At 50.0% G+C, this 25,801-nt stretch overlaps 1 protein-coding gene across 1 annotated transcript in view; it reads left to right on the top strand.

Annotated features, from left to right (window-relative positions):
- The window catches only part of Adcy3 (adenylate cyclase 3), a 75,092-nt gene that overhangs the window by 47,808 nt on the left and 1,483 nt on the right, over positions 1-25,801 (top strand). Inside the window, exons 4-21 of the mRNA XM_020162628.2 lie at positions 4,791-4,921; positions 5,487-5,598; positions 5,741-5,868; positions 6,755-6,913; positions 7,688-7,865; positions 12,062-12,190; positions 13,689-13,831; positions 13,926-14,087; positions 16,332-16,419; positions 17,731-17,847; positions 19,574-19,833; positions 20,110-20,175; positions 21,545-21,626; positions 22,453-22,611; positions 23,107-23,253; positions 23,800-23,919; positions 24,894-25,017; positions 25,629-25,753. Of these exons, the coding sequence (XP_020018217.2) occupies positions 4,791-4,921; positions 5,487-5,598; positions 5,741-5,868; positions 6,755-6,913; positions 7,688-7,865; positions 12,062-12,190; positions 13,689-13,831; positions 13,926-14,087; positions 16,332-16,419; positions 17,731-17,847; positions 19,574-19,833; positions 20,110-20,175; positions 21,545-21,626; positions 22,453-22,611; positions 23,107-23,253; positions 23,800-23,919; positions 24,894-25,017; positions 25,629-25,753 (2,430 nt within the window). The remainder of the gene's footprint in view (positions 1-4,790; positions 4,922-5,486; positions 5,599-5,740; positions 5,869-6,754; positions 6,914-7,687; positions 7,866-12,061; positions 12,191-13,688; positions 13,832-13,925; positions 14,088-16,331; positions 16,420-17,730; positions 17,848-19,573; positions 19,834-20,109; positions 20,176-21,544; positions 21,627-22,452; positions 22,612-23,106; positions 23,254-23,799; positions 23,920-24,893; positions 25,018-25,628; positions 25,754-25,801) is intronic.

The raw sequence follows: 25,801 nt of genomic DNA, 5'->3' as shown, positions 1-25,801 counted from the left end.
GTGAGAAGTGAGGAATGGTCACACCTAGGTAGGGGCTGGAGCTTTCTGGAGGGGTATGTGTGTGAAATGGATGTTAAGGGGTGTGGTAGAGAGGGGTGTTCCAGAGAGAGTGATGGTCTCAGAAGTAGAGCAAGACAGGGAGAGGTACAGAGAAAAGACAATAGTCCCATGCATCTACACCAAAGGGCCACAGAGAAAAGCAGTGGGAGGTAGGACCAGAAAGACAGGAGGTAGCACCCCCAGTGAGGTCTGAGAGAACCTGGAGAAGCAGGTGGGAGACAGCAAGGATGCTGGGTGCAGGTTTCACAGGGTACAGAGGAGGGTCCGGTGGTATGTGGAAGATGGACTGAAGAGAATCAGCAGGCCTGGCCCTAGAGAGACCTGTTTAGGCTGTCTCAAGAATACCAGGGGCCAGGGATATGGCTCAATGGCAGAGCGCTTGCCTATCCCATGTGAGGCCCTGATTTCCAGACTTTGTTAGTCAGTTTTGTTGCTGGACAAATACCTCAGAGAAATAATTTAAAAGAGGGAAGATTTGTTTTGGCTCATGGTTTCAGTTTTCAGTCCATGGTCAGTTGGCTCTGTTGTTTCTGGGTTATGGTAAAGCAGAACATCATGGTGGAGGGGTGGGGAGGGGCAGAGCTACTCAACTTATGGAAGCCAGAAACCAGAGGAGGACAGGGAAGGGCAAGATATGCCCTTCAAAGACATGGCCCCCAGTGACCTTCCAGGCCCCACCTCCTAATAGCCCGTCGATGAAGTATCTCGATGATCTAATCACCTCTGTGATTAGATCCTCTGTGATTGGTAGTGCCATTAGCTGGGTACCAAGCCCTTAACAAATGAGCCTTTTGGGAGACACTTCATATCCAAACACCCCTGTCTTCAAAAGGCTCATGTCCATCTTATAACGCAAAATGTATTTATCTAGTCCATTTCTAAGAGCCCCCAAAGTCTTAATTGTTCCAACATCATTCAAAAGTGCAAGTTCAAAATCTTCTCTGAGACTCAAGGCAAAGTCTTAGCTGTGAGTTCCCATAAAATTCAGAAAGCTCATTTACATACTTGCAATATGCAATGACATAGACTAAACATTCCCATAACAAAAGGAAGAATGGGGTGGATAGAATGGAATGATTGAATCAAAGCAAGACCCAAAACTAGCAGAATCCTATAGACCTATGTCTGGCAGCATCTGGGGCATGTGGTGGTGGGGTGTGAGCTCCATAGGGTTTGGGCAGCCCTGCCTGGGGCCTGGCCTGCTGCAGTCTGCATGACCTCTCTTGGACTGTCTCTGCTCACTACCTACGTCTTTCCTCTGCAAACAGTCCATGTCCTCGCTATCTACAACTTCCTTGGGTCTCCATTGCAGTTTAGGCTTCACCCTCACAGCCTCTCAGGAGCTGCCTGTAGGGACTCCAATCCTGTCACATGGTGCCTGGTCTCCAAGGTTTTCCTTTGAAATCTGGGTGGAAGCCTCCATGATTCCATAACTCTTGAATTTTGCATGCCTGCAAACCCACTATCATGTGGACAACACCAAGGCCTACCACCAGCTTGAGCAGTAGCTGGGTCCCTTGGACAATGGCTATAGCAGACTCAGTGCCTAGGTGCATGAACTTGGAAAACATTTCCCTAGGTGGCTCTGTACAAGCAGAGTACCCGACTAGCGCTTTCTACTTCTGGTACCAATTTTCTGTATTAGTTAGCTTTTCATCACTGTGACAAATGCCTGAGAGAAACAATTTAAAAGGAGCAAAGACTTTTTTGGGGCTCCCAGTTTCAGTGGTTTCAGTCCATGGTTGACTGGATCCATTGCTTTGTACCTGAGGTAAGGCAGACTATCATAGTGACAGGAGTGTGTGGCAGAGGCTGCCCACCTCATGCCAGCCAGAATGCAAAGGAGACAGGAAGGGGCCAGGGACAAGATACCCTTCAAAGGTACACCTCACTGACCTACTTCCTCCAACCAGGTCCTACCCCCTAAAAGCCCATTCAGGAAGTTAGTGCCCTCGTGAGTCAATCATTTCTCAATAGTGCCACCAGCTTGGGACCAAGCCTTCAGCATGGGTGTCTTTTGGAGGGATGCTTCATGTCCAAACCACAACACATCCCCAGCACTGAGAAAAAAAAAATCCCAGCATTTTACTGTCCATGAAGCCACTTCCCTCCCTTTGACCTCCACCTACCAGGTGACCTCTCCTGCCTTGCCCATTTTTCATGGCTAAGTTCTACCTATCTTGTCTTCTGTGTGCACTTCTTATTTAAAACCTGTCCGGTCATCAAAAAGCCAGGGTAGGCTATTGCCTACTTAACCTTTTGAGGGTGATGGTTTCCACCAACCACAGAAGTGAACTGGTAGCCTTCACTTCACAGCAACTCCTTCCTTATTATTTTCAAGCTTGATGCTTACTGATTTTCTGCCTTCAGAATTCAAAAATTGCTCTTGGAAATACATAATGCAAAAAGTGAAAATTCCCCACCTCCCCACCCTGAGCACTGATGTGGGCTTTCTCAGACACTGGTGCTTTGGGGTACAGGGCTGCCCTGATTTGTGCTTTTGCTGCCGCCTTTGTTCTGTCTTAGTGAATAGTTCTGGAACTCTGGACTGGCTAGGAGAAGGCAGAGTTTGGAATGGAATTGGGACTGTGATCAGGGACATGCACCTCCTCACAGGACTGCATTGGACTCTGATGTCTTGGAGGTTCCAAGGGATGCTGAAGAGGCTTTCCTGGAGCGGCGGAGCTCTGAGCTAATCATGGAGGGTATGGGCCCTGAACCTCATGCATCCTGAACTACATGGGTCCTGGCTGCTGGGGTCACAGCACACAGGCTGGCAGGAAGACTGGCACATCTCTAGGATCTTCCTAAGCCTGCATTCCAAATCCCCTCCCTGCTCACACACCTGTCCACACTCCTCACACCTCACTGTCTTATCACACCAAGGTCACCCGAGTCTCACGTACTTGCTCTGATGGGCTACAGGGCCCCAGAGACTCCAGTGTTACTTCCCGAGCTCAGGTAGACTCAGGGCAGGGCACACTGGGATTATTTGGGCTCCTCATTCCTGTGTCATTGTGAGGTTTTCAGGGACAGACACTGCTGTGGAATGATAACAGCAGAACTACCCTAAATAGTCAGGCCAGAGCCAGGCACCTGATCTTGATTTTCTGGGCACCCTGCAACTAGATGACTGGTGTGGCCTGCACTGTGGACACAGCTTCTGGATGTCCTGAGCCCTGTCTGTCTCACTTTGCCTTTTCACAGCAAATCCCATAACAACACTCTGGCCTAGTCACCAGGACCTGTTCTACCATGGGGGCTTCTGGTTGTGATCCTATGGCGCTGTCTGCCTTCCTGTACCTGCCTGTAACTGTCGCATTTCAGCCCTCCCCAGCAGCCTCCACTTCTCCCAGGCTAGCCTCACCTTTGCTGCCTAGTCCATATTCCTAGCGCTGTCTAGTCACTTGCTCACCATTAGCCACAGTTCTCTTGCCCCTTGACCCTTCACAATTTCCATCTTACCAAACCTCAGTGTGAGGTTCTCCCATAACTTCTTTCCCATTGTCCTCTACCGGCTGTCCCATGGGCACAGAAGCAGCATTTTGCACTCTCATGCCGCCCGCCGCCCCCCCCACCCCGCACCGACCCCACCCAAGCACCTCATTCTGTCAGTTGTCTCTTCTGTCTCTGTCCTGTCTGACCCATGGCTTCCCATGCCAGACACCAGCCATGGCCAGGTGGTGCCAGCCTCACACCTCTTCTTTGCATCACCTGCAGAGCATCCACTCCTGGAGGCCTCGTGGCTCCTCAGCCTTAGCACATACACCCCACACTCTACATTTTCCCCTCACATCTGTTTCTCCTCCTTGGTTCCATGTTTCAGAGACTGGCACCATTCATCCAGATGCCCAAGCCACAGACTCTTTCTAGAAAAAGCCAGATAGTAAATATTTTCGGCTTTGTGAGCCATATGGTCTCCATCACAACTACTCAGCACTGTTTTTGAAGCGTGAAAACAGTCAGGGACAACAAATGAGTATGGCTGGGTGCCAATAAAACTTTATTTATAAAAACAAGCAGTAGCTAGATTCAGCCCACAGGCTATAGTTTGCTGACCCTCGATCTATACCTCGTGCTCAAGGCCTCTTTCTGCTTCCAGTGAAATATGTGCTGGTTCCTGGACCTGGTAGAATGCTATGTGTCTCAGTCTTGACTGCAAGACTTGGCTACACCTCACTTCTAGGAAGGCCCCTGGTGCCCCCATACTCACTTCATGAAGTTTTGGCCCCTTTTTTCTTCCTCACATGTTACTTTAGTTATTTATGTCATACCACACTGGGCATAGCATGGGACCTTGTGAGATCCTGGGCTCTCAGGTACAGTTCTCACTGGTTTTGGCATCATTGGCACCTGGTATGTCATAGGTCTTCACTCATGAATCTGAATTCACAGTTGCTCTGTGAAGCCTGGTGGGTGACAGTAGTGAGGGCTCAGTGAGTAGCCAACCCAGGAATGGCTGTGCTGGGGTTTCTTTGTGCCTTTTCTGACTCCTGTCAGTGCTCTGAGGGGTTGTCACAAGTCTGAGCCTTGTTAGGGCAAGAAGCTGCCTGTCCTGGCCTCCAGCTATTGCCACTGTGGTTTGTGGGGCCTCAGTGGAAGGCCCCTGTGGTTCCCAGCTGACATCTGTCACCAGTATAAGGGGTTCTTTCCAGCAGTATCTGAACTTGGCCATGCAGGAGGGCAGGGAAGACCCTGCTACTCCTCCAACCCTGTCTCTCTGCTCACAGGAGAACCTCATGCTTTCCATCCTGCCAAAGCACGTGGCCGATGAGATGTTGAAGGACATGAAGAAAGATGAGAGCCAGAAGGACCAGCAGCAGTTCAACACCATGTACATGTACCGCCATGAGAACGTGAGGTGTGCTGGCCCAGAGGCCCAGGCCCTGACAGCAGGCTGGGTGGGAACAATGCATCTTTGAAGAGTCTGTCCAGCACCATGGGTTTGGTTTTCCTGGGTGCTAGAGGCAAGACCATCCCATGGTGTGTGTCTCTGCTCCTCCTCAGCTAGAGGAGCTCTGTGGCAGATGTCAGCATGGTCCAACCCATCATTGGACAGTTGTGACCCCAGTAGGGAAGGGGCTCCTAAGAGGTCACTTACCCATTCAGGGCTAGCTTTGGGGCTAGAACCATGACCCCTGATTCTAGAAAGAAGACTGTGTTCAGCCACAGGCAGGGGTGGGACAGTGGTGGGCGGTCTCCAGGCAGGATCGGGGAAGGAAGGCCTGCAAGAGGAGGTCTCCCCAGAGATTAGCTGCTGTATCCAAGCGTCGAGTTTGTCCAGAAGTGCCAGTGTCTCATTGCACTTGGGTCGGGCAAGGCCTTTCCCTTATGTGAGCCTCACCGTCCTGTGGGCCGGGCAGGTGTTGGCATGGAGTCAGGTGGCTTTCTGGGGCCTCATGGCCTGTGGTTCCTTACTCTCACAGCATCCTCTTCGCCGACATAGTGGGCTTCACCCAGCTGTCCTCTGCCTGCAGTGCCCAGGAGCTTGTAAAGCTGCTCAACGAGCTCTTTGCCCGTTTTGACAAGCTGGCAGCCGTAAGTACCAGCGTGCTGGCTTCTTTGGTGCAGCCTCGGGCCCTCCCTGGCCTTCTTTCCCTGTCTGGCCTTCCTCCACCTGCTCTGCCATCCTCCATGTAGAAGAGGGGCTGGGAGCATAGGCCATGATCTGACTTTTCAGAAATACCACCAGCTACGGATCAAGATCCTGGGCGACTGTTACTATTGCATCTGCGGCCTGCCTGACTACAGGGAGGACCACGCCGTGTGCTCCATCCTTATGGGGCTGGCCATGGTGGAGGCCATCTCGTAAGCAGGTGCCCGTGGGAGGGTGGTGGGGGGATCACGGAGAATCAGGCTCTGCATGGGACTGGCTGGCACATGGAGGGATCTGATCAGGGTGAGTGGCTTTCCTTCCTCATAGCCAGGGAAACAGCAGACTCCATAGCTGCGAGGCCTTGCAGCTTGCTGGGGACACCCACAGGCGTTCTCCTGTCTTCCCTCTCACTGTTTCCTCACTGGAAGCCTCCAAAGCAGATCAGTTCAGGGATTACTGTCCCATGTCCCAATGAAGTTACTTCTGAGGTCACTTGCCATAGGGGGCAGCAGGTGGGACTGTAACCAGGCCTTTGCTGCAAACCAGGCTGCACCTGGTGAACTCCCTTCTTCTTCTCTCTTGTCCTTGCTACTCTACCTGAGCCTGGAGACCCCCGGAAGGGTGGTCATGCAGTAAGCTTGACGTGGCCAGAGGCCAGGGGAGAGATTGAGTACAAGGTGGAAAAGGCACCTGTCTTCCCTAGGGGCGGAGTCGGGATAGCCTCCACTCTTCACCTCTGGGACAGCTCTGCATTCTTAACTATCTCCTGGGTTAAAGCCCCTCTAATATCCCCCTTGACGCTCCGTGAAACCTTAACTGCATCAATAGGTGAACAACTGGAAGAGAGAAAGGGGAGGTCCTTTGGGAAGTGTCACTGTGGCCCCTGCACCCCCATCCCAAACTCCACTGTGATTTCCAAATCCGGGCCCTGGCAGGTCACTCAGCTCAGATACAGGCAGAAAGTTGCAGGCTTGTGCTAGTCCTCCCCTTCCCGCCCGGAGGGAAGGAAAGCTCCTGCAGAACTCCTTGCAGGAAGGGGCAGCGGGCTACCTCCTGAAGGTCATGCCCCAACACCCCTTCTCTGTGTGTACCTGTCAGGTACGTGCGGGAGAAGACCAAGACTGGGGTGGACATGCGTGTGGGGGTGCACACGGGCACTGTGCTGGGTGGTGTCCTGGGACAGAAGCGCTGGCAGTATGATGTGTGGTCCACCGATGTCACTGTGGCCAACAAGATGGAAGCTGGTGGCATCCCTGGGTGAGTGCTTCTTCCATGTGGACAGATGTGAGGACCAGAGGAGGGGACCATCCTATCCAACCTCCAGGGCTGTGGCCCTAACAAGGGACAAGGGGCTGAGGGCCTCTTCCCAACCAGGAACGATATTCCTGCCCTGCCCTTGGCTATGGCCATTCAGAAACCTCTCTTGAAGGGCTGCATCCTCAGACTGTCCTTGGGCACACCTCAACCTGCCTAGCCCTCTGCAGCCGTCTGACCTTGTGTCTGCTTTACCTCTGATGTCACAGCCCAGACCTCCCAGAGAGGGCGTTATTATCAGTGATCAGGTAGCAAGCGAGGAGCCAGACTTGGAAGTCCATAGCACACCTCACATCTGGCTCGAGCTCGTCTACATGTGCCACCATTCAGCCGGCTCTGTCCACCCCCAGCCATCTGTCTAGCTGGGGGCTCCACAGGGGCAGATCCTGTTCTCTCCTTGGAGACTCTCAGCGGGTTTTAACCTTTGGCAAAAGAGGTTACAGGGTAGGAATAATCAGAACCTTGACCTTGGAGTTCAGAGCTTTCATATTTAGACTCTCACCTGATACTCTCAACAGCCCAGGAGGAAAATTGTAATCCTTTCTAAGGATAGACATCTGAGGCTCAGGGAAGCAGGTGTCATGCTGCCCACACAGCTAGCTAATGGCAGGCCTGCCCCCTTGGCCTCTGCCCCATGTGCCATGTGGCCTGCTGCCTGTCCCTGGGTGGGGGAGGGCTGCCTGTAGTGCAGATGCTTAGGGCTCTTGCTGCCATCAGGCGTGTGCACATCTCCCAGAGCACCATGGATTGCCTGAAAGGGGAGTTTGACGTGGAGCCTGGCGATGGCGGCAGCCGCTGCGATTACCTAGATGAGAAGGGCATTGAAACCTACCTCATCATTGCCTCCAAGCCAGAGGTGAAGAAAACGGCCACCCAGAATGGCCTCAATGGTTTGGTGAGTTCCCCACCCCACAGTTAGAGAGCTGGAAAGGAAGGGATTTTAAAAAAGAGCAATTGGCTGGGTGTGGTAGTAGATGCCTATAATTCTAGCACTTGGGAGGCAGAGGAATCAGGATCATGCATTTGATGCTAGCCTGGGCTGCATATTAAGTTCAAGCCTAGCCTGAGACCTTGTCTTAAAAACACAAATTATAAAATAAAAGTTATTGTAGCAGGATTGGCAGGACTTATGGCTGAGCATGAGAGGCAAGGGGCAGATTGGTATAAAGATGATTCTGAAGGTCGTGTGGCTCAAGTGGTAGAGCACCTGCCCAGCAAGCAGCAAGCACAAGACCCTCAGTTCAAACTCGAGTACCGCCTGCAAAAATAAATAAATAAAACAAAACAGTCTGGGTCCTACAGAGCCGGAGTCCCGTGGTAGTGGACTTTCACAGGGAAGGCAGTTTCCAGAGAGTAAGTGTCATTCGTGGCCGGTTTCAGTGAAGGTGCTGGAAGTACGTCTCAAGACAACATCCAGAAGGGGAGTCCACTGCATGTATGGAAGTGGCTGGAGCCATAGCCATGACCTAGGTGCCGAGGGGAAGCTGCACAGAGTCGGGTGGGGCTAGGCCAAGGGGAAGGGGAGCTGAAGCCTAGAGAAGTTTCCCGAGCGGGAATGAAGAGGGAAGGGGGCAGACATGGCAGAGCCATCCCCTTCCATTCACCCTGCTCCAGAGCCTATGCACTAGCTGTTCACGTTCCTGGAATTCTCCTCCCTTTTGATTTGTTCCTTTAGATCTGAACTGAACTGTCATCCTCATGGTGACACCACTCCTGCCAACTACCCTCCTTATGACTGGACTCCCCAGCAGCCCTGTGCCCACTTTCCTATTTCTACCTGCCTATAGACTGCATATTTTCCATATCTGTTTTGCTGTTGTCTGCCCTTCCTCGTGAGAATGTCATTTCCACATTTTACCTGTGTTCGACACATACTTCTTGGTGGAATGAATAAACTGTCCCCACGTTACAGCGTTTAGGTCATGCTACAAGGAAAAATACTAATCTCAGAATCAGAGGTGCTGCCGGGGACTTCCTCGAAACAGACCTCAGGGATCCACTGTCGCCCCGTTTCTGCTTTAGAAATAGGAATGGGAGCGATTGGGTCTTTACTTAAAAAACTTTTAATAGTAGGAATGGATTCTAGAAACGGTGGTGTTTGAAACTGAACGTGAAGGAAAACTGCCAAACACATTTTATGAAGCCAGTATTACACTTATCCCAAAACCAGGCAAAGACACCTCCAAAAAGGAGAACTATAGGCCAATCTCCTTAATGAACATTGATGCAAAAATCCTCAACAAAATAATGGCAAACCGAATTCAGCAACACATCAAAAAGATTATTCACCACGACCAGGTAGGCTTCATCCCAGGGATGCAGGGGTGGTTCAACATACGAAAATCAATAAACGCAATAAACCACATTAACAGAAGCAAAGACAGAAACCACTTGATCATCTCAATAGATGCACAAAAAGCCTTTGATAGGATCCAACATCATTTCATGATAAAAGCTCTAAGAAAACTAGGAATAGAAGGAAAGTTCCTCAACATTATAAAAGCTATATATGACAAACCTACAGCCAGCATTATACTTAACGGAGAAAAATTAAAACCATTCCCTCTAAAATCAGGAACCAGACAAGGATGCCCACTATCTCCACTCCTATTCAACATAGTACTGGAATTCCTAGCCAGAGCAATTAGGCAAGAAGAAGGAATAAAAGGAATACAAATAGGTAAAGAAACTGTCAAAATATCCCTATTTGCAGACGACATGATCTTATACCTTAAAGACCCAAAAAACTCTACTCAGAAGCTTCTAGACATCATCAATAGCTATAGCAAGGTAGCAGGATATAAAATCAACATAGAAAAATCATTAGCATTTCTATACACTAACAATGAGCAAACGGAAAAAGAATGTATGAAAACAATTCCATTTACAATAGCCTCAAACAAAATCAAATACCTAGGTGTAAACCTAACAAAAGATGTGAAAGACCTCTACAAGGAAAACTATACACTTCTGAAGAAAGAGATTGAGGAAGACTATAGAAAGTGGAGAGATCTCCCATGTTCATGGATTGGTAGAATCAACATAGTAAAAATGTCAATACTCCCAAAAGTAATCTACATGTTTAATGCAATTCCCATCAAAATTCCAATGACATTCATTAAAGAGATTGAAAAATCTACTGTGAAATTTATATGGAAACACAAGAGGCCACGAATAGCCAAGGCAATACTCAGTCAAAAGAACAATGCAGGAGGTATCACAATACCTGACTTCAAACTATATTACAAAGCAATAACAATAAAAACAGCATGGTACTGGCACAAAAACAGACATGAAGACCAGTGGAACAGAATAGAGGACCCAGCTATGAAGCCACACAGCTATGAGCAACTTATCTTTGACAAAGGAGCTAAAAATATATGATGGAGAAATAGCAGCCTCTTCAACAAAAACTGCTGGGAAAACTGGTTAGCAGTCTGCAAAAAACTGAAACTAGATCCATGTATATCACCCTATACCAAGATTAACTCAAAATGGATCAAGGATCTTAATATCAGACCCCAAACTCTTAAGTTGATACAAGAAAGTAGGAAATACTCTGGAGTTAGTAGGTATAGGTAAGAACTTTCTCAACGAAACCCCAGCAGCACAGCAACTAAGAGATAGCATAGATAAATGGGACCTCATAAAACTAAAAAGCTTCTGTTCATCAAAAGAAATGATCTCTAAACTGAAGAGAACACCCACAGAGTGGGAGAAAATATTTGCCAACTATACATCAGACAAAGGACTGATAACCAGAATATACAGGGAACTTAAAAAACTAAATTCTCCCAAAACTAATGAACCAATAAAGAAATGGGCACGTGAACTAAACAGAACTTTCTCAAAAGAAGAAATTCAAATGGCCAGAAAACACATGAAAAAATGCTCACCATCTCTAGCAATAAAGGAAATGCAAATTAAAACCACACTAAGATTCCACCTCACCCCTGTTAGAACAGCCATCATCAGCAACACCACCAACAACAGGTGTTGGCGAGGATGCGGGGAAAAAGGAACCCTCTTACACTGTTGGTGGGAATGTAGACTAGTACAACCACTCTGGAAAACAATTTGGAGGCTACTTAAAAAGCTGGACATCGATCTACCATTTGATCCAGCAATACCACTCTTGGGGATATACCCAAAAGACTGTTACTCCAGAGGCACCTGCGCATCCATGTTTATTGCGGCACTATTCACAATAGCCAAGTTATGGAAACAGCCAAGATGCCCCAGCACTGACGAATGGATTAAGAAAATGTGGTATCTATACACAATGGAATTTTATGCAGCCATGAAGAAGAACGAAATGTTATCATTCGCTGGTAAATGGATGGAATTGGAGAACATCATTCTGAGTGAGGTTAGCCTGGCTCAAAAAACCAAAAATCGTATGTTCTCCCTCATATGTGGACATTAGATCAAGGGCAAACACAACAAGGGGACTGGACTTTGAGCACATGATAAAAGCGAGAGCACACAAGGGAGGGGTGAGGATAGGTAAGACACCTAAAAAACTAGCTAGCATTTGTTGCCCTTAACGCAGAGAAACTAAAGCAGATACCTTAAAGCAACTGAGGCCAATGGGAAAAGGGGAACAGGTACTAGAGAAAAGGTTAGATCAAAAAGAATTAACCTAGAAGGTAACACACACGCACAGGAAATCAATGTGAGTCAATGCCCTGTATAGCTATCCTTATCTCAACCAGCAAAACCCCTTGTTCCTTCCTATTATTGCTTATACTCTCTCTACAACAAAATTAGAGATAAGGGCAAAATAATTTCTGCTGGGTATTGAGGGGGGGGGAGCGGGAGGGGGTGGAGTGGGTGGTAAGGGAGGGGGCGGCGGCAGGGGGGAGAAATGAACCAAGCCTTGTATGCATATATGAATAATAAAAGAAAAATGAAAAAAAAATAAAAAAAATAAAACATTTCAAAAAGAAAAAAAAAAAAGTGAGTTTTGCGATCAGTAAGGCTTTTACAGATCTGGTGGGAAGAGCCCAGAACATCAGTGGAGGGGCCATAGGCTGGGATGGGCAGCAGGCAGTGTCTGGGGGCCCTAATGGCTGCTCCTTTCTGCTGCAGGCCCTGCCAAATGGAGCACCAACTTCCTCAAAGCCCAGCTCCCCTGCCCTTATCGAGACCAAGGAGCCCAATGGGAGTGCCCCAGCCAGAGGCTCCACTACGGACGAGCCCGAGGAGCAGGAGGTCCAGGTGGGTGTGGGGCAAGGGGTATAAGGAGGGCCAGCTGTGGGCAGGGGTCAAGCAGCAGTAGCTTGCTACAGCAGGGGCTCATGGTGGGAGAGGTAGGCTGGCCACTAGCATAGGCACTACTCACTTTTAGCAGTGTGACCACATTTAGACGGTGTTGCTGTCTTGTCATCAGCTACCCGGGGCAGGAGTGGGTAAGGTCCAAAGAGGCCCTCACTGTTGATGCCTCTTCCAGCTCGGATGGCCCTGAGTTCTGTTGAGATCACTAAGGACTTTGGTGGAAAAGTCTGCAGGTTCTGAGCCTTTTTGGGATGTGGGAGCTGGACCTGCCCCTCTGGCCCATTCCTACCCAAGTTCCATGCACAGAGGGGCATCTCCAAAGTCAGGACTAAAGTAAGGACTGGTGTGCTGCTCCAGAAGAACATCCTAGATGACCTCAAACTGCCATTATTTTGGGGCTTCTTGGTCATGTCCTCTGGCAAAGGTGACCTCTGCCTTGCTGAGGTGGCTGTAAGTGGGTGGCAGTGCTGTCAGTCTCCCTGTGTGAGGAGACAAGAGTTTTTCCCAAGGTCTTTAAGTCTGACACTGCAGAAGGCAGACAGGGCTTAGTGTAAGCCAGCTTTTGCTGGAGCACCTGCCATTTGGTAACTTTTCCGTGTTGTGATTTTCGTGATAGAAAGAGGATAGGCAGAACGAGTACAGAGACAGCTCTAGCAATCCATGACTCTCTGTGTGCTAACCATTAGCCAGTGTCACTCTGCTCTGGGACAGGCTCCATGGACAGAGGGTCTGGGTGCCAGAATAGATTATCATATCATTTGACAGAGCAGAAAAATGGGGCTGGAGACCACCAACTACCTGGGGTCAAACTTAGCTGGCAGCAGTACTGAGCTTCAGGCTAGGCAGGAGTTGTGGCTCTGACTTCACATGTGCCCTGGACCCGCTCACAGGGCTCTGACAGGACCAATCTCGATTCATAGTTTTGGAGTTGATGCTTTTCCTGTGACAGGACATAAAATGGCAGTGGATGCCCCAGCTCTCCCAACCCTTCCCCTCGTCAGCCCCTAGTGACAGCACGCTTTTTCTCTCCCATTGCTCCCTGATCCCTTAAGCTCTAGGACTGGAAGTCACTCATGCCCCCAAGGATGTTGATATGTAGGGTTTCAGGTGACCCCACCCCATCCAGCAGCCAGGTGTCCCAGGACTGTGCTGCCCGGTTCAGGACCGGCTTGGGGCTCCTGGTCCTCTGCTCAGGAACCAGGGGGCTGGCTCCCCACAGCACTGTCACTAGGGACTGCCACCGCAGAGTTTCTTTTAGGGATTCAAGGAGGCCAGGCAGCCCTAGAGCTTGGGGTCCGACCTCAGCAGGATGGACCGGAGTGAGAGCATCAGGAAGACTGCTGGGAGAATGGTCCTTAGAGCCAGAGGGATGAGTTCCCATGAGTATGACCTCTTCTGTCCCCTTCCTCCCCCACTGACTGCCTCCCTCCCTGGCTTACAGGCCGACAACCCTTCGTTCCCCAACCCCCGCCGCAGGCTGCGCCTCCAGGACCTGGCGGACCGCGTGGTGGACGCCTCTGAGGACGAGCATGAGCTCAACCAGCTGCTCAATGAGGCCCTGCTGGAGCGAGAGTCCGCCCAGGTGTAAGTGAGCACTGCAGGCGTGCTGGCCCCAGCTCCACAGGCCTGGCCTCGCAGGTCGTGGTGTCTGTGGCTCACGGGGCCCGTTCCACATCAGGGTGAAGAAGAGGAACACCTTTGTCCTGACAATGCGGTTCATGGATCCGGAGATGGAAATCCGCTACTCGGTGGAGAAGGAGAAGCAGAGCGGGGCCGCCTTCAGCTGCTCCTGCGTGGTCCTGCTCTGCACGGCCCTGGTCGAGATCCTCATCGATCCCTGGTGAGAAGGGCGAGGTTGCGACCAGCAGGCCACAGTGGCGTGGCTGGAGCCTGATGTCAGGGTGCAGTCCTTACCTCTGCTCCCTGTCTTCTTGCCCCAGGTTCCGGAATGACACTAGCATTGGAATGGGCACTTCAGCAAGGCCAAGAAAGCTGGGGGGCAGACATGCAGGAGGATGGAGGACTTGCCTGACTGGGTGTCGGGATTTCCAGAGACAAGGAAGCCAACCTGGCTTCCCTCTCTTGGCTGATCATAGTAGAGCTGTATTTCAGGCTCTGGGTGCAGACTGGTGTCCTTAGTAGCGAGGGAGGGTGTTCTGAGTCCTTGACCAGCTCTGGAAACCCCACTAGAAGGATGATGGCCACCCTCTTGGCCTCAGCAGTTCATTCCTGCTCGGGGTCCCCCTGGATTTGCCGGGGAGAGAGGGCTATAAAGAGCTTGGGACTCAGCCATACCATCTTACGTTCCAGACACAGGACAATGGCAGGTCACTGAAGGCTCCCAGAGCACCAGTTTCTGTCAAGTGAAGATCACGACACCACCTTCCTAACTCAAGCCTGTTGTGAGATCAAAGTCATTTGTTGTAAAATATTGGTGTCCACTTTGTGTCTGGGATTAAGGTCTGGGAACGTAGCAGTGAACAAAACATACAGAAGTCCCTGCTCTCACAGAACACACATGCCAGTAGGGGAAGACAGGCGTGGACGTTTGAGTGATCGAAGTAGGTATGCATGTAGCTGTGAGTGCTACAGATAAAAGTAAAGCAAGCTAGGGAGCATAACTGCATTTTGTAATATGGTCAGAGAAGAGCGCATAGCAAGGTGATTATTTCAGTAAGGTCCTGAAGAGGCAAGGAGCAGGCCTTCTGCTATCTGGGGGTGCCTGTCTCAGGCAGAGATGTGGACACCAGTGGGTTAGGCCTATGGAGGCACAGGTGAGTGGTCAATGATCCTAGAACACGCCATCACAGGGAGTGGCCGGCGGTGGGGTGGGGAGTTAGGACCTTAGGGACTGTGGCAGGGCACAGCTTCTCCTTCTCCACCCAAATGGAAAGCCACTGGAAGGTCCTGCTGGGCACATACTTGAGAAGGATCCCCCAGTTGTGGTGAGAGCAGAGTTTAGTATGCAAGAGGGAAAACAGTAAGACCATGTGAGGTGGCAGTGACTCAGATAAAGTCCCATGGAGACTTGGGCCAGGCTGAAGTTAGAGATGAAGTTGAAGGGTTGGATTCTGAATTTATTGATGAATGGATGGACTCTGAATATGTTTTGGAGGCAGACCTGACAGAATTCACTGGGATACTGGTTGTGAGGAGTGTAAACAGTCAAGGACATCACCAAGGCTTTTGATCTCAGCAACTGACAGGATGGAGTTGCCATCAACCAAGATAGAGCAGATAGAGGCACAGATCAGGAGTTTGGTTTGGGCCTTGTTAAGTTTGAGATGCCTATGTGACAGTGTGTGCGAGGCAGCTGAATATATAATCTGGGGCTTGGGGGAGAGGACTGGGCTGGCAATGCAAACTTGGAGTCACCCCCACAGAGCACATGGGACTTGGTGAGGTTGCCAAGCGAGAGTGTGGGCGGAAGGAGAGCAGGTCGACGCCCAAGCCATGGCACAGCAGTGTGTGCCTATAGATGGAGGGACAGAGAACCAGCAGATCTTGAAAACCAAGTGAGAAAGGGTCCCAAAGAAGGGAACTTGACTTGGACAGTGGGTTTAGCAACATGGAGGTTTCTGGGGCTCGTGGAAAAGCGTTCTCCCTGGAGGGATGGGATGGCAGTGGGAATGAGTGGGGAGCTGGAGACGGCAGGTTTCTCTAAGTGAAATGGATGCGGGAGGGACTTGGCCACTGTAGCTCTATGTCTGCACAGGACGGCCTGGCAGTCCTCAGCGGACGTCTGTCCTCGTTCTGTAGGCCACATGGTGGATGTTCATTCCGAAGATCTTTCCCAAGCTTTTACTGGGCTATTTCCAGGGCATCTGTGACCCTCTCTGCTCTGAAAATGTCCCAGTGGAGACATTTCTGGGGAGGTGGCAAATTCCCAGACGCTGCACTTGGTTGGTGCTCCCCTGGCCAGGGCCTTTCGTCTTGTTCTGCATAGCCAGCAGCAATTCCCTGGTGTCACATGGAACTTCCCAGGCAAAGGCTTGTGCCATGCTTGTCTCTGCACTCTCCAAGCCCCACATCCAGTCAGATTCCCTCCTCCAACCCCTCCTCTGTCATCTTCTCTCTGCCACAGGCTGATGACAAATTATGTGACATTTGTGGTTGGGGAGATTCTGCTCCTGATCCTGACCATCTGCTCGCTGGCTGCCATCTTTCCCCGGGTAAGAGGCATTTTTCTGTTGGACTCAGAAGCTTCTGGAAGTGAATGGCGCTAGCTGTGAAATTGGGTACTGATGGGAGTTAGACTTCCTGTCAAGTCCTGACAGACAGACTCTTCTGTGAGGATGGTTCAGGCGTTTACCCATCCATCCACCATTCATCATTCTCTGTCAGCTGAGTACCTACCCCAAGCTGGGCTCTGGTGGGCCATGGCACTGCAGTGTGCCTGAGCCAGGCAGCACGGGTAACGGGAACCTGAGTAGGAAGGTAGGGAGGCCCAGGCTGGGTGGTGGGTTGACTTTGATTAGAAAGAACATTAAAAGCCAGGATGAAGGAACCAGGTGCCAGTGGCTCATGCCTATAATCCTAGCTACTTGGGAGGCTGAGATTGGGAGGATTGCAGTTCAAGGCCAGCCCAGACAGCTAGTTCATGAGATCCCATTTCCAAAACTAACCAGAGCAAAATGGATGGAGATGTGGCTCAAGTGGTAGAGTGCCTGCTTTGTAAGTGCGAAACCCTGAGTTCAAACCCAATCCAAAAAAAAAGTTCAGAAAAGAGATTAAGACTTTTGTCAAGAGTGGTGGCTCATGCCTGTAGTCCTAGTTACTTGAGAGGTGGAGATCAGAAGGATGGAAGTTTAAAGCCAGCTCAGGCAAAAAGTTTGAGACCCCATTTCAAATAATAAGCCAGGTGTGGTGTTACGCCCTGTGATCCCAGGTACGCCAGAGGCATAGGTAGGAGGACCAGGATCTGAGGCCAGCCCCAGGCAAGAATTGAGACACTACCTGAAAAATAATTAAAGCAAAAAAAAAGGCTGGGGGGCATGACTTACATGGTAGAATGTCTGCTTAGCAAGCATGAAGCCCTGAGTTCAAATCCACAGTACCACCAATAAAAAAGAAAGAGAAGGAAAAAGCAGTGTTTTGGGAAAATTAATCTGACAGGAAGCTTGCCAAGTAACCTGGGGAGATTTAGTGTCCTGACTCAGGAAAGATAGGGGAGATGGCAAGGCAGGTGGCTAGCCATGAAAATTGTTCCTTGCCCTGGCCTTGCCTCTTGAAAGTGGGCCTGCTAGCTGGTGTGGCCCAAGCCTCCAGGGATGGTTGGTGTGTCTGCCCTGCCACGGACTGTGACTGGAGGCTGGGGTTACTCTGTCCTCAGCTTGGTCCCACTTTGTTGGTTTTGAGTGACTGCAGGCAGAGAACTTCTGTTCAGGTTCCTGGGCCTAAACATGAGCAACCAGAGTGGTCAGCAGTCATGACTGTAGGAAGGACTGACAAGGCTCATGCCCCTGCAATCCCATTGGTTCTAGGCCTTTCCTAAGAAGCTTGTGGCCTTTTCATCTTGGATCGACCGGACCCGCTGGGCCAGGAACACATGGGCCATGTTAGCCATCTTCATTCTCGTCATGGTCAATGTCGTGGACATGGTGAGCTCCTGAACCTTGCTGAAAGGGCACCCTGCCCTGTCCCCAGGGAAGAAGGGGACCTGCAAGACCAACTTGTCTGCTTGCAGATCCTTCCTCTCCCAAAGTTTGAGAGCCCTGTTCTCATGCCCAGTCCCGGGCTAGGCACATCAGTACTGTAGTCTCAGATGAAGGAACCAGGTCTCAGAAAGCTTTGTTCACTTGCTGCAGGTCACACAGGCAGTCAGTGACAGTGTCAAGAGTCAAAAATAGAAGCAGTACTAAATCCCATCCTGAACTTCCCTTCCCCCTTATTTCACTGGTTGGGGTGTAGTCCTCACATCATGGCGTTCCTTATGGGGGGCTGGAGTTAGGTATCCATCTGGCCTGGGGAGGTAAACTTGTCCCAAAGCGGTGCTCCTGTGTGCCTTCCTGTGGTGGGTCAGTGGACACGACGCACAGAGCCTAGATGGCTAGGGGGAGATGCTGTCCTCAGTTCATGGAGAAGTTGGGGTCCTGTGAGAGGTCAGCCAGGTGCTTTCCTGGGGAGAAGAGACAGGAGCAGGAAGCCCAGATCTGTTGATTTAGAGCCATCAGTCGTTTACTGAGCAGAATGCTTGGAGCTGTCATTGTTCCCTTGCAGTTGTCACAGCTTCCTTCAATTTTGGTAGTACCATATTCACTCTTAAATAAAAGTCCTTTGTTCAGGGGTTGGGGATTTAGCTCAGTGGAAGAGCGCTTGCCTGGCAAGTGCAAGGCCCTGAGTTCGGTCCCCAGCACCAAAAAAAAAAAAAAAAAAAGAAAAGTCCTTTGTTCAAGTAAAACATTGTTACAGTACTTGCTTTATTTTCTTTAATAAGCACAGGAATAAAATCAGCATGGAGACTTTTATTCTGGCAGTAATGTAAGTGAAAAAGTCCTAGGGCTGCAACCAGTCGACCAGAAGTCCACCTGGATGAGGAGTAAGGAGGTCCAGAGCCAACCATGATCATGCACTGCATGGTGGCCCACTGTGCAGGCCCCTAGCTCCTTATGTCAGAACACCTGGTGCTGGTGCCCTGGCCTAGAGACCACAGTTTAACAAGATCACAGATGCTCCCTGCAGGATGTCTGGAGATGCCTTTACCCATGGAGAGGCAGAGATACTGGGGGCGGGGGAACTCATGCAGGGTCCATGCGTGCTACAGTTTTACATGCCAAGACTCTGCCCAAAGCTAGATGAACTGGCTTTATGGATGTGTTGTCTGTTGATGGCGTCTGCCCAGCAATGGGACCAGGTGACAGACTCCAGAAGGTAACGAGCCTCCTCCTAGCCCAGTGACAGTTTGAACAGACTGGATGTCACCACAGGGAGGCTCAGTGGAGGCTGTGTGGTCCACAGCCTCCCCTGCAGCAACAGTGCAATGTGAAGAGTGTGCAGGGCAGAAGCATAGAGACCTGGCTCCTGGTTCTCATGTTACTGCTTGCTAATTGTGCAGCTTTGGGCAAGTCCAGCCTCATAGTTTTCTATGAATAGAAAAGAACTAAAAACAGTGAATTTTTCTGACCATCACATGAGATATTAGGAAAGTCCTTGGTACCAGTCACTAATCTTTGTATGATTATTCCCTGGTAAATTTTCCCATTCTCCTTGGGACTTCTGGGGGCACCGTGGGGAAGCCGCTGGCCACTGCCATGGCATAGCCCTCTCTTACTAGCAGCTGATGTCTCCTTGTGCTCCTGTTCCCTTCCTGGCATTCCCGGTCTCTAGCTTAGCTGTCTCCAGTACTACGCGGGATCCTATAACGGGACGGCAGGGATGGAGCTGGAGGGCGACTGCCTGGAGAACCCCAAGTATTACAACTACATCGCTGTGCTGTCCCTCATTGCCACCATCATGCTGGTGCAGGTCAGCCACATGGTGAAGCTCACACTTATGCTGCTTGTCACCGGCGCGGTGGCTGCCATCAACCTCTATGCCTGGTGCACCGTCTTTGATGAATACGACCGCAAACGCTTTCAGAAACATGAGTAAGATGAAGCCTGATTGGGGATCTGCATGGTCTCCTTCCTTCCACCCCCACAGCCCCATTTCGATGTCGTGGGGTCTGCACTGAGGTGGCTTTCTGGCACAGGCTCATCAAAGGCTTGTATGGGAACCAGGGTTCATGGATTCTCGCAGACTGTGATCTGGGGATAGGTCCTTTGCATCTTGATGAGTGAAGATTTGGAATACCTCAGTGTTTGCCTGGGCATCAGCCTTTTGTACCCAGGTGTGGTCTGATTGTGTTATTATCTATTCAACAGCCTTCCTATGGTGGCCTTAGAGAAGATGCAGGTATTTCCCACCCCTGGGCTCAATGGCACTGGCAGGTAAGGGCTACTGCTCACCCTTCCCGGTCTGCGTTTGCACTTTTTTCTAGATACTTCAATACAACAGGCTAACACCTCAGGATCTTGCCCTGCTGAAGGCACATGACTTGGGGTGCACAAATTAGAGGAGTTGGTATGCTGGTGTGTGTCACCATAGGAGGGCTGGGCAGGCGCAGAGTCTAGCATGGACCTGAACATCCAGGTCTCTCCTGCATCAAAGACAGTGAAGCTTCGAGAGCAGAGCAGTGTCGGCAGTCAGCTGAGGCCACATGGTGGTGAGGAACACAGCTGAGTAGATGACAGCCCTACACTGGGAATAGGGGACCTGGGTTCCTACCTGCGGCCGTCAGCCATTCTCTGTGGAGTCATTGGCAGGTGTTTTCCTAAGTCTGTTTTCCCTCTTGAGGAGGACATTGGACTAGAAGTTCTCTAAGGTCCCTTCTGACTCTAGTTTTAGAATTTTATGATTCAGTCAGTTGAAAAGACCTTCATGTGCAAAACAAAACAAAAAGACCTGTTACTCATGGAGCATGGGTAAAAGACTTGAGCCAGCCCTCCACAAAAGCAGCTTAAATGGCCACTAATAAATGAAAGACATTCAAATAATCAAGGAACGCAAAGTAAAACCATAATAAAATGTCATTATACATTTACCAGTCTGGCAAAAATTTAAAAATCTGATACTAAGTTCAGTGGTAACTCATACACACCTGGTGGTTGATAGCAACTGGTACAATCAATTTGGAGTTAGTCAAGTTGAAAAACCTGTGAAAGCTAAGCATTGCAGCATGTGCCTGCCATCCCAGCTAGGTGGCTGGGTAGAATTATAGGCTGAGGCTGGCCTCAGGCAGAAACATGAGACCCTGTACAAATAAAATTAAAGCAAAAAAGGGCTTGAGGTGTGGCTCAAATGGTAGAGTTCTGCCTAGCTAGCTCAAGGCCTTGAGTTCAAACCCAAGTATAACAAAAACAAAACAAAACAACCCTGTGGCCCAGCAATTCTACTGCTACGTACATACCTGCTCCCGTCATTCTGAGTCCCACCACTGTGATGTTAGCCTCTCCCTTCTCCAAAATCCAGGTTGCAGCTACGTCTGGGGTTAGTCAGGTGCTACAGAGATTAAGCATGTGGACGGCAGGCCTGATACGATCACCTCTTGCAGCCAGCAGAGGCTGAGGCTGGCCGACTCTTAGAAGCCCAATGGCCTAAGAAAGCCTCACTGCCCTGCGGGAGTCAGGACTCGATGTGAAGGGGCCCGAGGAGTTGGGAAGCTTAGGGTGACAGGAAACAACAGGACCTGGTTAGAGGACGTGGTCCTTTCCGGAGGGCAGCGGCTGTCTTTCAGGTGCATTCCTGTCTACCCGGCAGGCTGACCCTGGTGCCCTCTAAGTACTCCATGACAGTGATGATGTTCATCGTGATGCTGAGCTTGTACTACTTCTCCCGCCACGTGAGTGCCACACACCCTCCTCTCCACCTGTGCCCAAACACACCAGGGCTTCCCAGGAAGCAAGTCTTAGGACCCTACCAGCCAGGATCCTAAAGGAATGTGGGTTTCTTACCCAACCTGGCACATGGCTGAGTGAGCCACAGCTTTCTTCCTCAGTAGTGTAAGGAAGATGGTTCACTTCTTGGTCTAACTCCCAGGAGCTTGAAGGAAGGAAGCAGGAGTGCAGAGAGGAAAGAGTGCAGGCCCGAAAGCCTGCTAGTCTATTCCCAAGGACCTAGGGCCTTGGTCTCTGCATCTAGCCTGACATGCAGTGTCACTAATGCACTGACCACAGAGTCAGAAGAGAAATGGAAAGCAGCTGGTGAAGTTTTTGTTTTTTGGGGTTTTTTTTTTTGAACGTGGAAAAGACTGAGGAGGAAGAGAGCAGGGACTCCATGTTAGCTTGGGTGCCCCCCAGTGGCCTACTCAGGAAAGTACAGCCTTATCAAGCCATTTGTCAGTCAAAAGTTTCTGCTAGAAATGGGGATCCCACTTGGACCACTCCCCCCTCCCCAGCAGAACTGCAGCTAAAATTACATCCTGGAAGGCCCCATACATACTAAGGCCTGTTGGATCTTGGCTATAACCAGAGGCCGGAATCCTCTCTGCAGTTGTGGAGTGGCATTTTGAGTAGGTAAACTCTTTTAGGGTCTTACTTCCCTTGCCATTTGGCCATCTTCTTTCCAGCTTCTCCAAGTGGTACCCCACCATTCAAGTCCCCCTTTTTCATCTTTCCTTCAGATGGCCAGCTTTTAAGCATACACATTGTCTATGCCTGTGTCTGTAGGTAGAAAAACTGGCACGGACACTATTCTTGTGGAAGATTGAGGTCCATGACCAGAAGGAACGTGTCTATGAGATGCGACGCTGGAATGAGGCCTTGGTCACCAACATGTTGCCTGAGCACGTCGCACGCCATTTCTTGGGATCCAAGAAGAGAGATGAGGTGAGGCATGGGGCCCTTTGTTTTCATCTGCTTGTCCATTCAGGGAGCTCCTGTAGACCCCCACTTTCTCATGCCTGGGGCCAAGGTCCAAGTAGGGCCGGACCTAACTAGCAGCAATATTGGTAAATGAATTTTCCACGCTGTTTCTGAAGAGCATTGTTCTAGACATTGTTCATGAGGGTCACATCTCTGAGGCTCCATTTCAGAAGATAAGGCCTGGCCAGAGTCCCCCTTTCTGTTGGTGACCTCAACACAGGGTGATTCCCAGGTCTACTGAACCCTCTTCCTCATGGCTGGTTAGGAAAGCTACATTTCATTTATTCAAGGTGGGAATGAGCTGTTTTTTGATTATTCAAAGTTGGTATAATCTGAGATGTCTGAGTCTAAAACACTGAGTGCTTACATTGTGTATGGGGAAGATAAGATTTGTTACCCAAGCATATCATCCCATCAGGCAGCTGGCCTTCAAGTGCTGGGGCCATTGCCTTTTTTTAGGAGCTGTACAGCCAGACTTACGATGAGATTGGAGTCATGTTTGCCTCCCTGCCCAACTTTGCTGACTTCTACACAGAAGAGAGCATCAATAATGGTGGCATTGAATGTCTGCGATTCCTCAATGAGATCATCTCTGATTTTGACTCTGTGAGTGCCCTCCTGTCCCCTCCTGCCTGAGCCAGCCCATCCCAGGTTATAGCCCAAGACAAAGTCAAAGAGAAGTGAGTTATGCTAGACCGAATGCATTTCCTAGATGAGCCCCTTCCCATAATATATGGACTTCTGCTAAGTCTGAGGGTTGAGGTGGGAGGAACTTATAGGAAAACCCCCTATAAGTTCATAGGATAAGGACTGGCCAAACCAGACCCCAGGCTCCCCAATTCCTCCTGTCTTCAAACTCAGTATACGTTTAGTGGGAACCAGTATACAAGAAGAAAATTCTTTTACATGTGCCCAAACACTCCAGGAGACTGGCAACTTTATCTCAGTGTCAAGGTTGTAGAAATGGCTCAGAACGCTAGGAAGTTTGCTGAGGATCGTGTGGCAGGTTAGCATGTTGTACAGCAGTTACGGGAAAGCCTCTCTTGGATGCTTTGTGGGGTCCTTCCTTCTAAACAGGTACATCTGTTAGGTGGCTCATTCACCCATCTCCCTTGATTCTGCTGACAATTCTTTCCTCAATAATGGCCCCAGCTCCTGGACAATCCCAAATTCCGTGTCATCACCAAGATCAAAACCATTGGTAGCACCTATATGGCAGCTTCAGGTGTCACTCCAGATGTCAACACCAATGGCTTTACCAGCTCCAGCAAGGTAACTAAGCTTGCTAGGTAACTAACAAGCTGACTCAATGGTTTGAGAGGAGACTCAACTCTGTCCCGGGGCAAGAGACCTGCAGCCGAGACTCAGCATATTAGAGACTACCAGAGTCAGAGAAGATTCCAAGTACCACTGTGCAGAGGACATCAAACATACTACCAGCACATGCAGTGCAGATGGAAGAGGGCTTACTGAGAAAATCTAATGAGCAGAGAACCAGCAGAACACCCCCACATCTATCCCCTATTACAGTTCCACTGCATAGGCCCAAGATGGTCTGTGTGTTCTTGTGCCCATGCCCCCTTTCCCAAGAACTGGAAGCAGGAGCCATCTATGCAGTTCTGAACAATGCAAACTTAGAGGAGCCCTGGGAACTCACTGGCTGCTATTGGCCTGGTCTTTCACTAAGCTAATGCGGACCTGTGGAGCCTGCTGTTTAGTTTCCAGATTAGGAAATGAGCTGTGGGGGCTTTGGTGCCAAGTACTGATCTTAAGAAATTATCATCACGTAGCTTTATCTTTATAATGATCCCATGATGTCAGTACTACTGCCGCCTCCACTTTCTAGATGAGGCTAAGGAAGCAGGTTGTAGAGGGGCCACCACCCTCAAGTGTGGCCCCACTTTTTTGTTTTGATTTGAGGAATCCAAACAAGAACAGCTACACACAAATCAAAGACCAGGCTCAGGCAGGGTGGTAAGGAGACCAGCCTCATGGTCAGGTACATGGCACATAGAAGCAGCCTACCTGGGTTGGGTTGCCCTAGACCTTTCCCCCAGGGACCTTTGTGAACTCTGTCCTGTGACATACTACAGCTGACATCTTTGTGGGAGGAAGGAAAGAAAAGTGCTAACAATTAGGTGTAGGTGTTCCCCCCCAGCATGCTGCTATGGGAAGGAAGGGGACAAACAGGCTGCCACGGTCATGGCCTGGGCATCTCCTGATGCTCTTGTCACTGCTTGACACAGGAGGAAAAGTCAGACAAGGAGCGCTGGCAGCACCTGGCCGACTTGGCAGACTTCGCGCTAGCCATGAAGGATACGCTTACAAACATCAACAACCAGTCCTTCAACAACTTCATGCTGCGCATTGGTAAGGGCTCTGGCCACGCTCCTGTGAGGCTTGGCACATCAGCAGGAAAAACAGAGGCTCAGGAAGCTGGGAGCAGTTGGGGAGAAGGGTCTCTCTCACACACACAGCTAGAGGGGACCTGAAGGACCTTTAGTCCAGTCCCTCCTAGACAATTAAACAAAGTGTGAATGACAAAGTGACCAAGCTACACCCATCCCTGCTGCATACAATCACAATCCAGCCAGCTAACTTGCCAAGGTTTCCATGCCTACTGAGAGCCTTGCTATGCTCAGATTCTTCGTAGTGTCACCTGCTACCTCCTACTGAGGGGTCACAGGAATTTAAAGTACTAGTTGTATTACAGAGAAGCTGGCCACTACTGTCCTGTGTAAATTAATTACTCAGACATGGTTGACATTTGCCAAGGACTTGGTGAAGCAAGGATAAATAGAAGACATGATTTTACCTTCCAGTATGGTAGAGTAACTTTTAAGGAGGAACATGGATGTTAAATGGTCAGGAGCTCTGTGATAGGGGTCAGATGACATTCCATGGAAAAGGAGTTAGCAACTTCTGATAGGGTAATGCAAGACTTGCATGTAGCAGTGCTCAACTTTATGCCTCTATCCCAGGCATGAACAAAGGCGGGGTTCTGGCTGGGGTTATTGGAGCCCGGAAACCACACTATGACATCTGGGGCAATACAGTCAACGTTGCCAGCAGGATGGAGTCCACAGGGGTCATGGGCAACATTCAGGTATGTTCAGCAACAGAGTGGAGGACATGCTTAGATGCAGGCACCAGG

The sequence above is a fragment of the Castor canadensis genome, chromosome 12 (genome assembly GCF_047511655.1).
Source record: "Castor canadensis chromosome 12, mCasCan1.hap1v2, whole genome shotgun sequence".
NCBI classification, from domain to species: Eukaryota; Metazoa; Chordata; class Mammalia; order Rodentia; family Castoridae; genus Castor; species Castor canadensis.
This window is presented reverse-complemented; position numbering and strand designations above follow the sequence as displayed.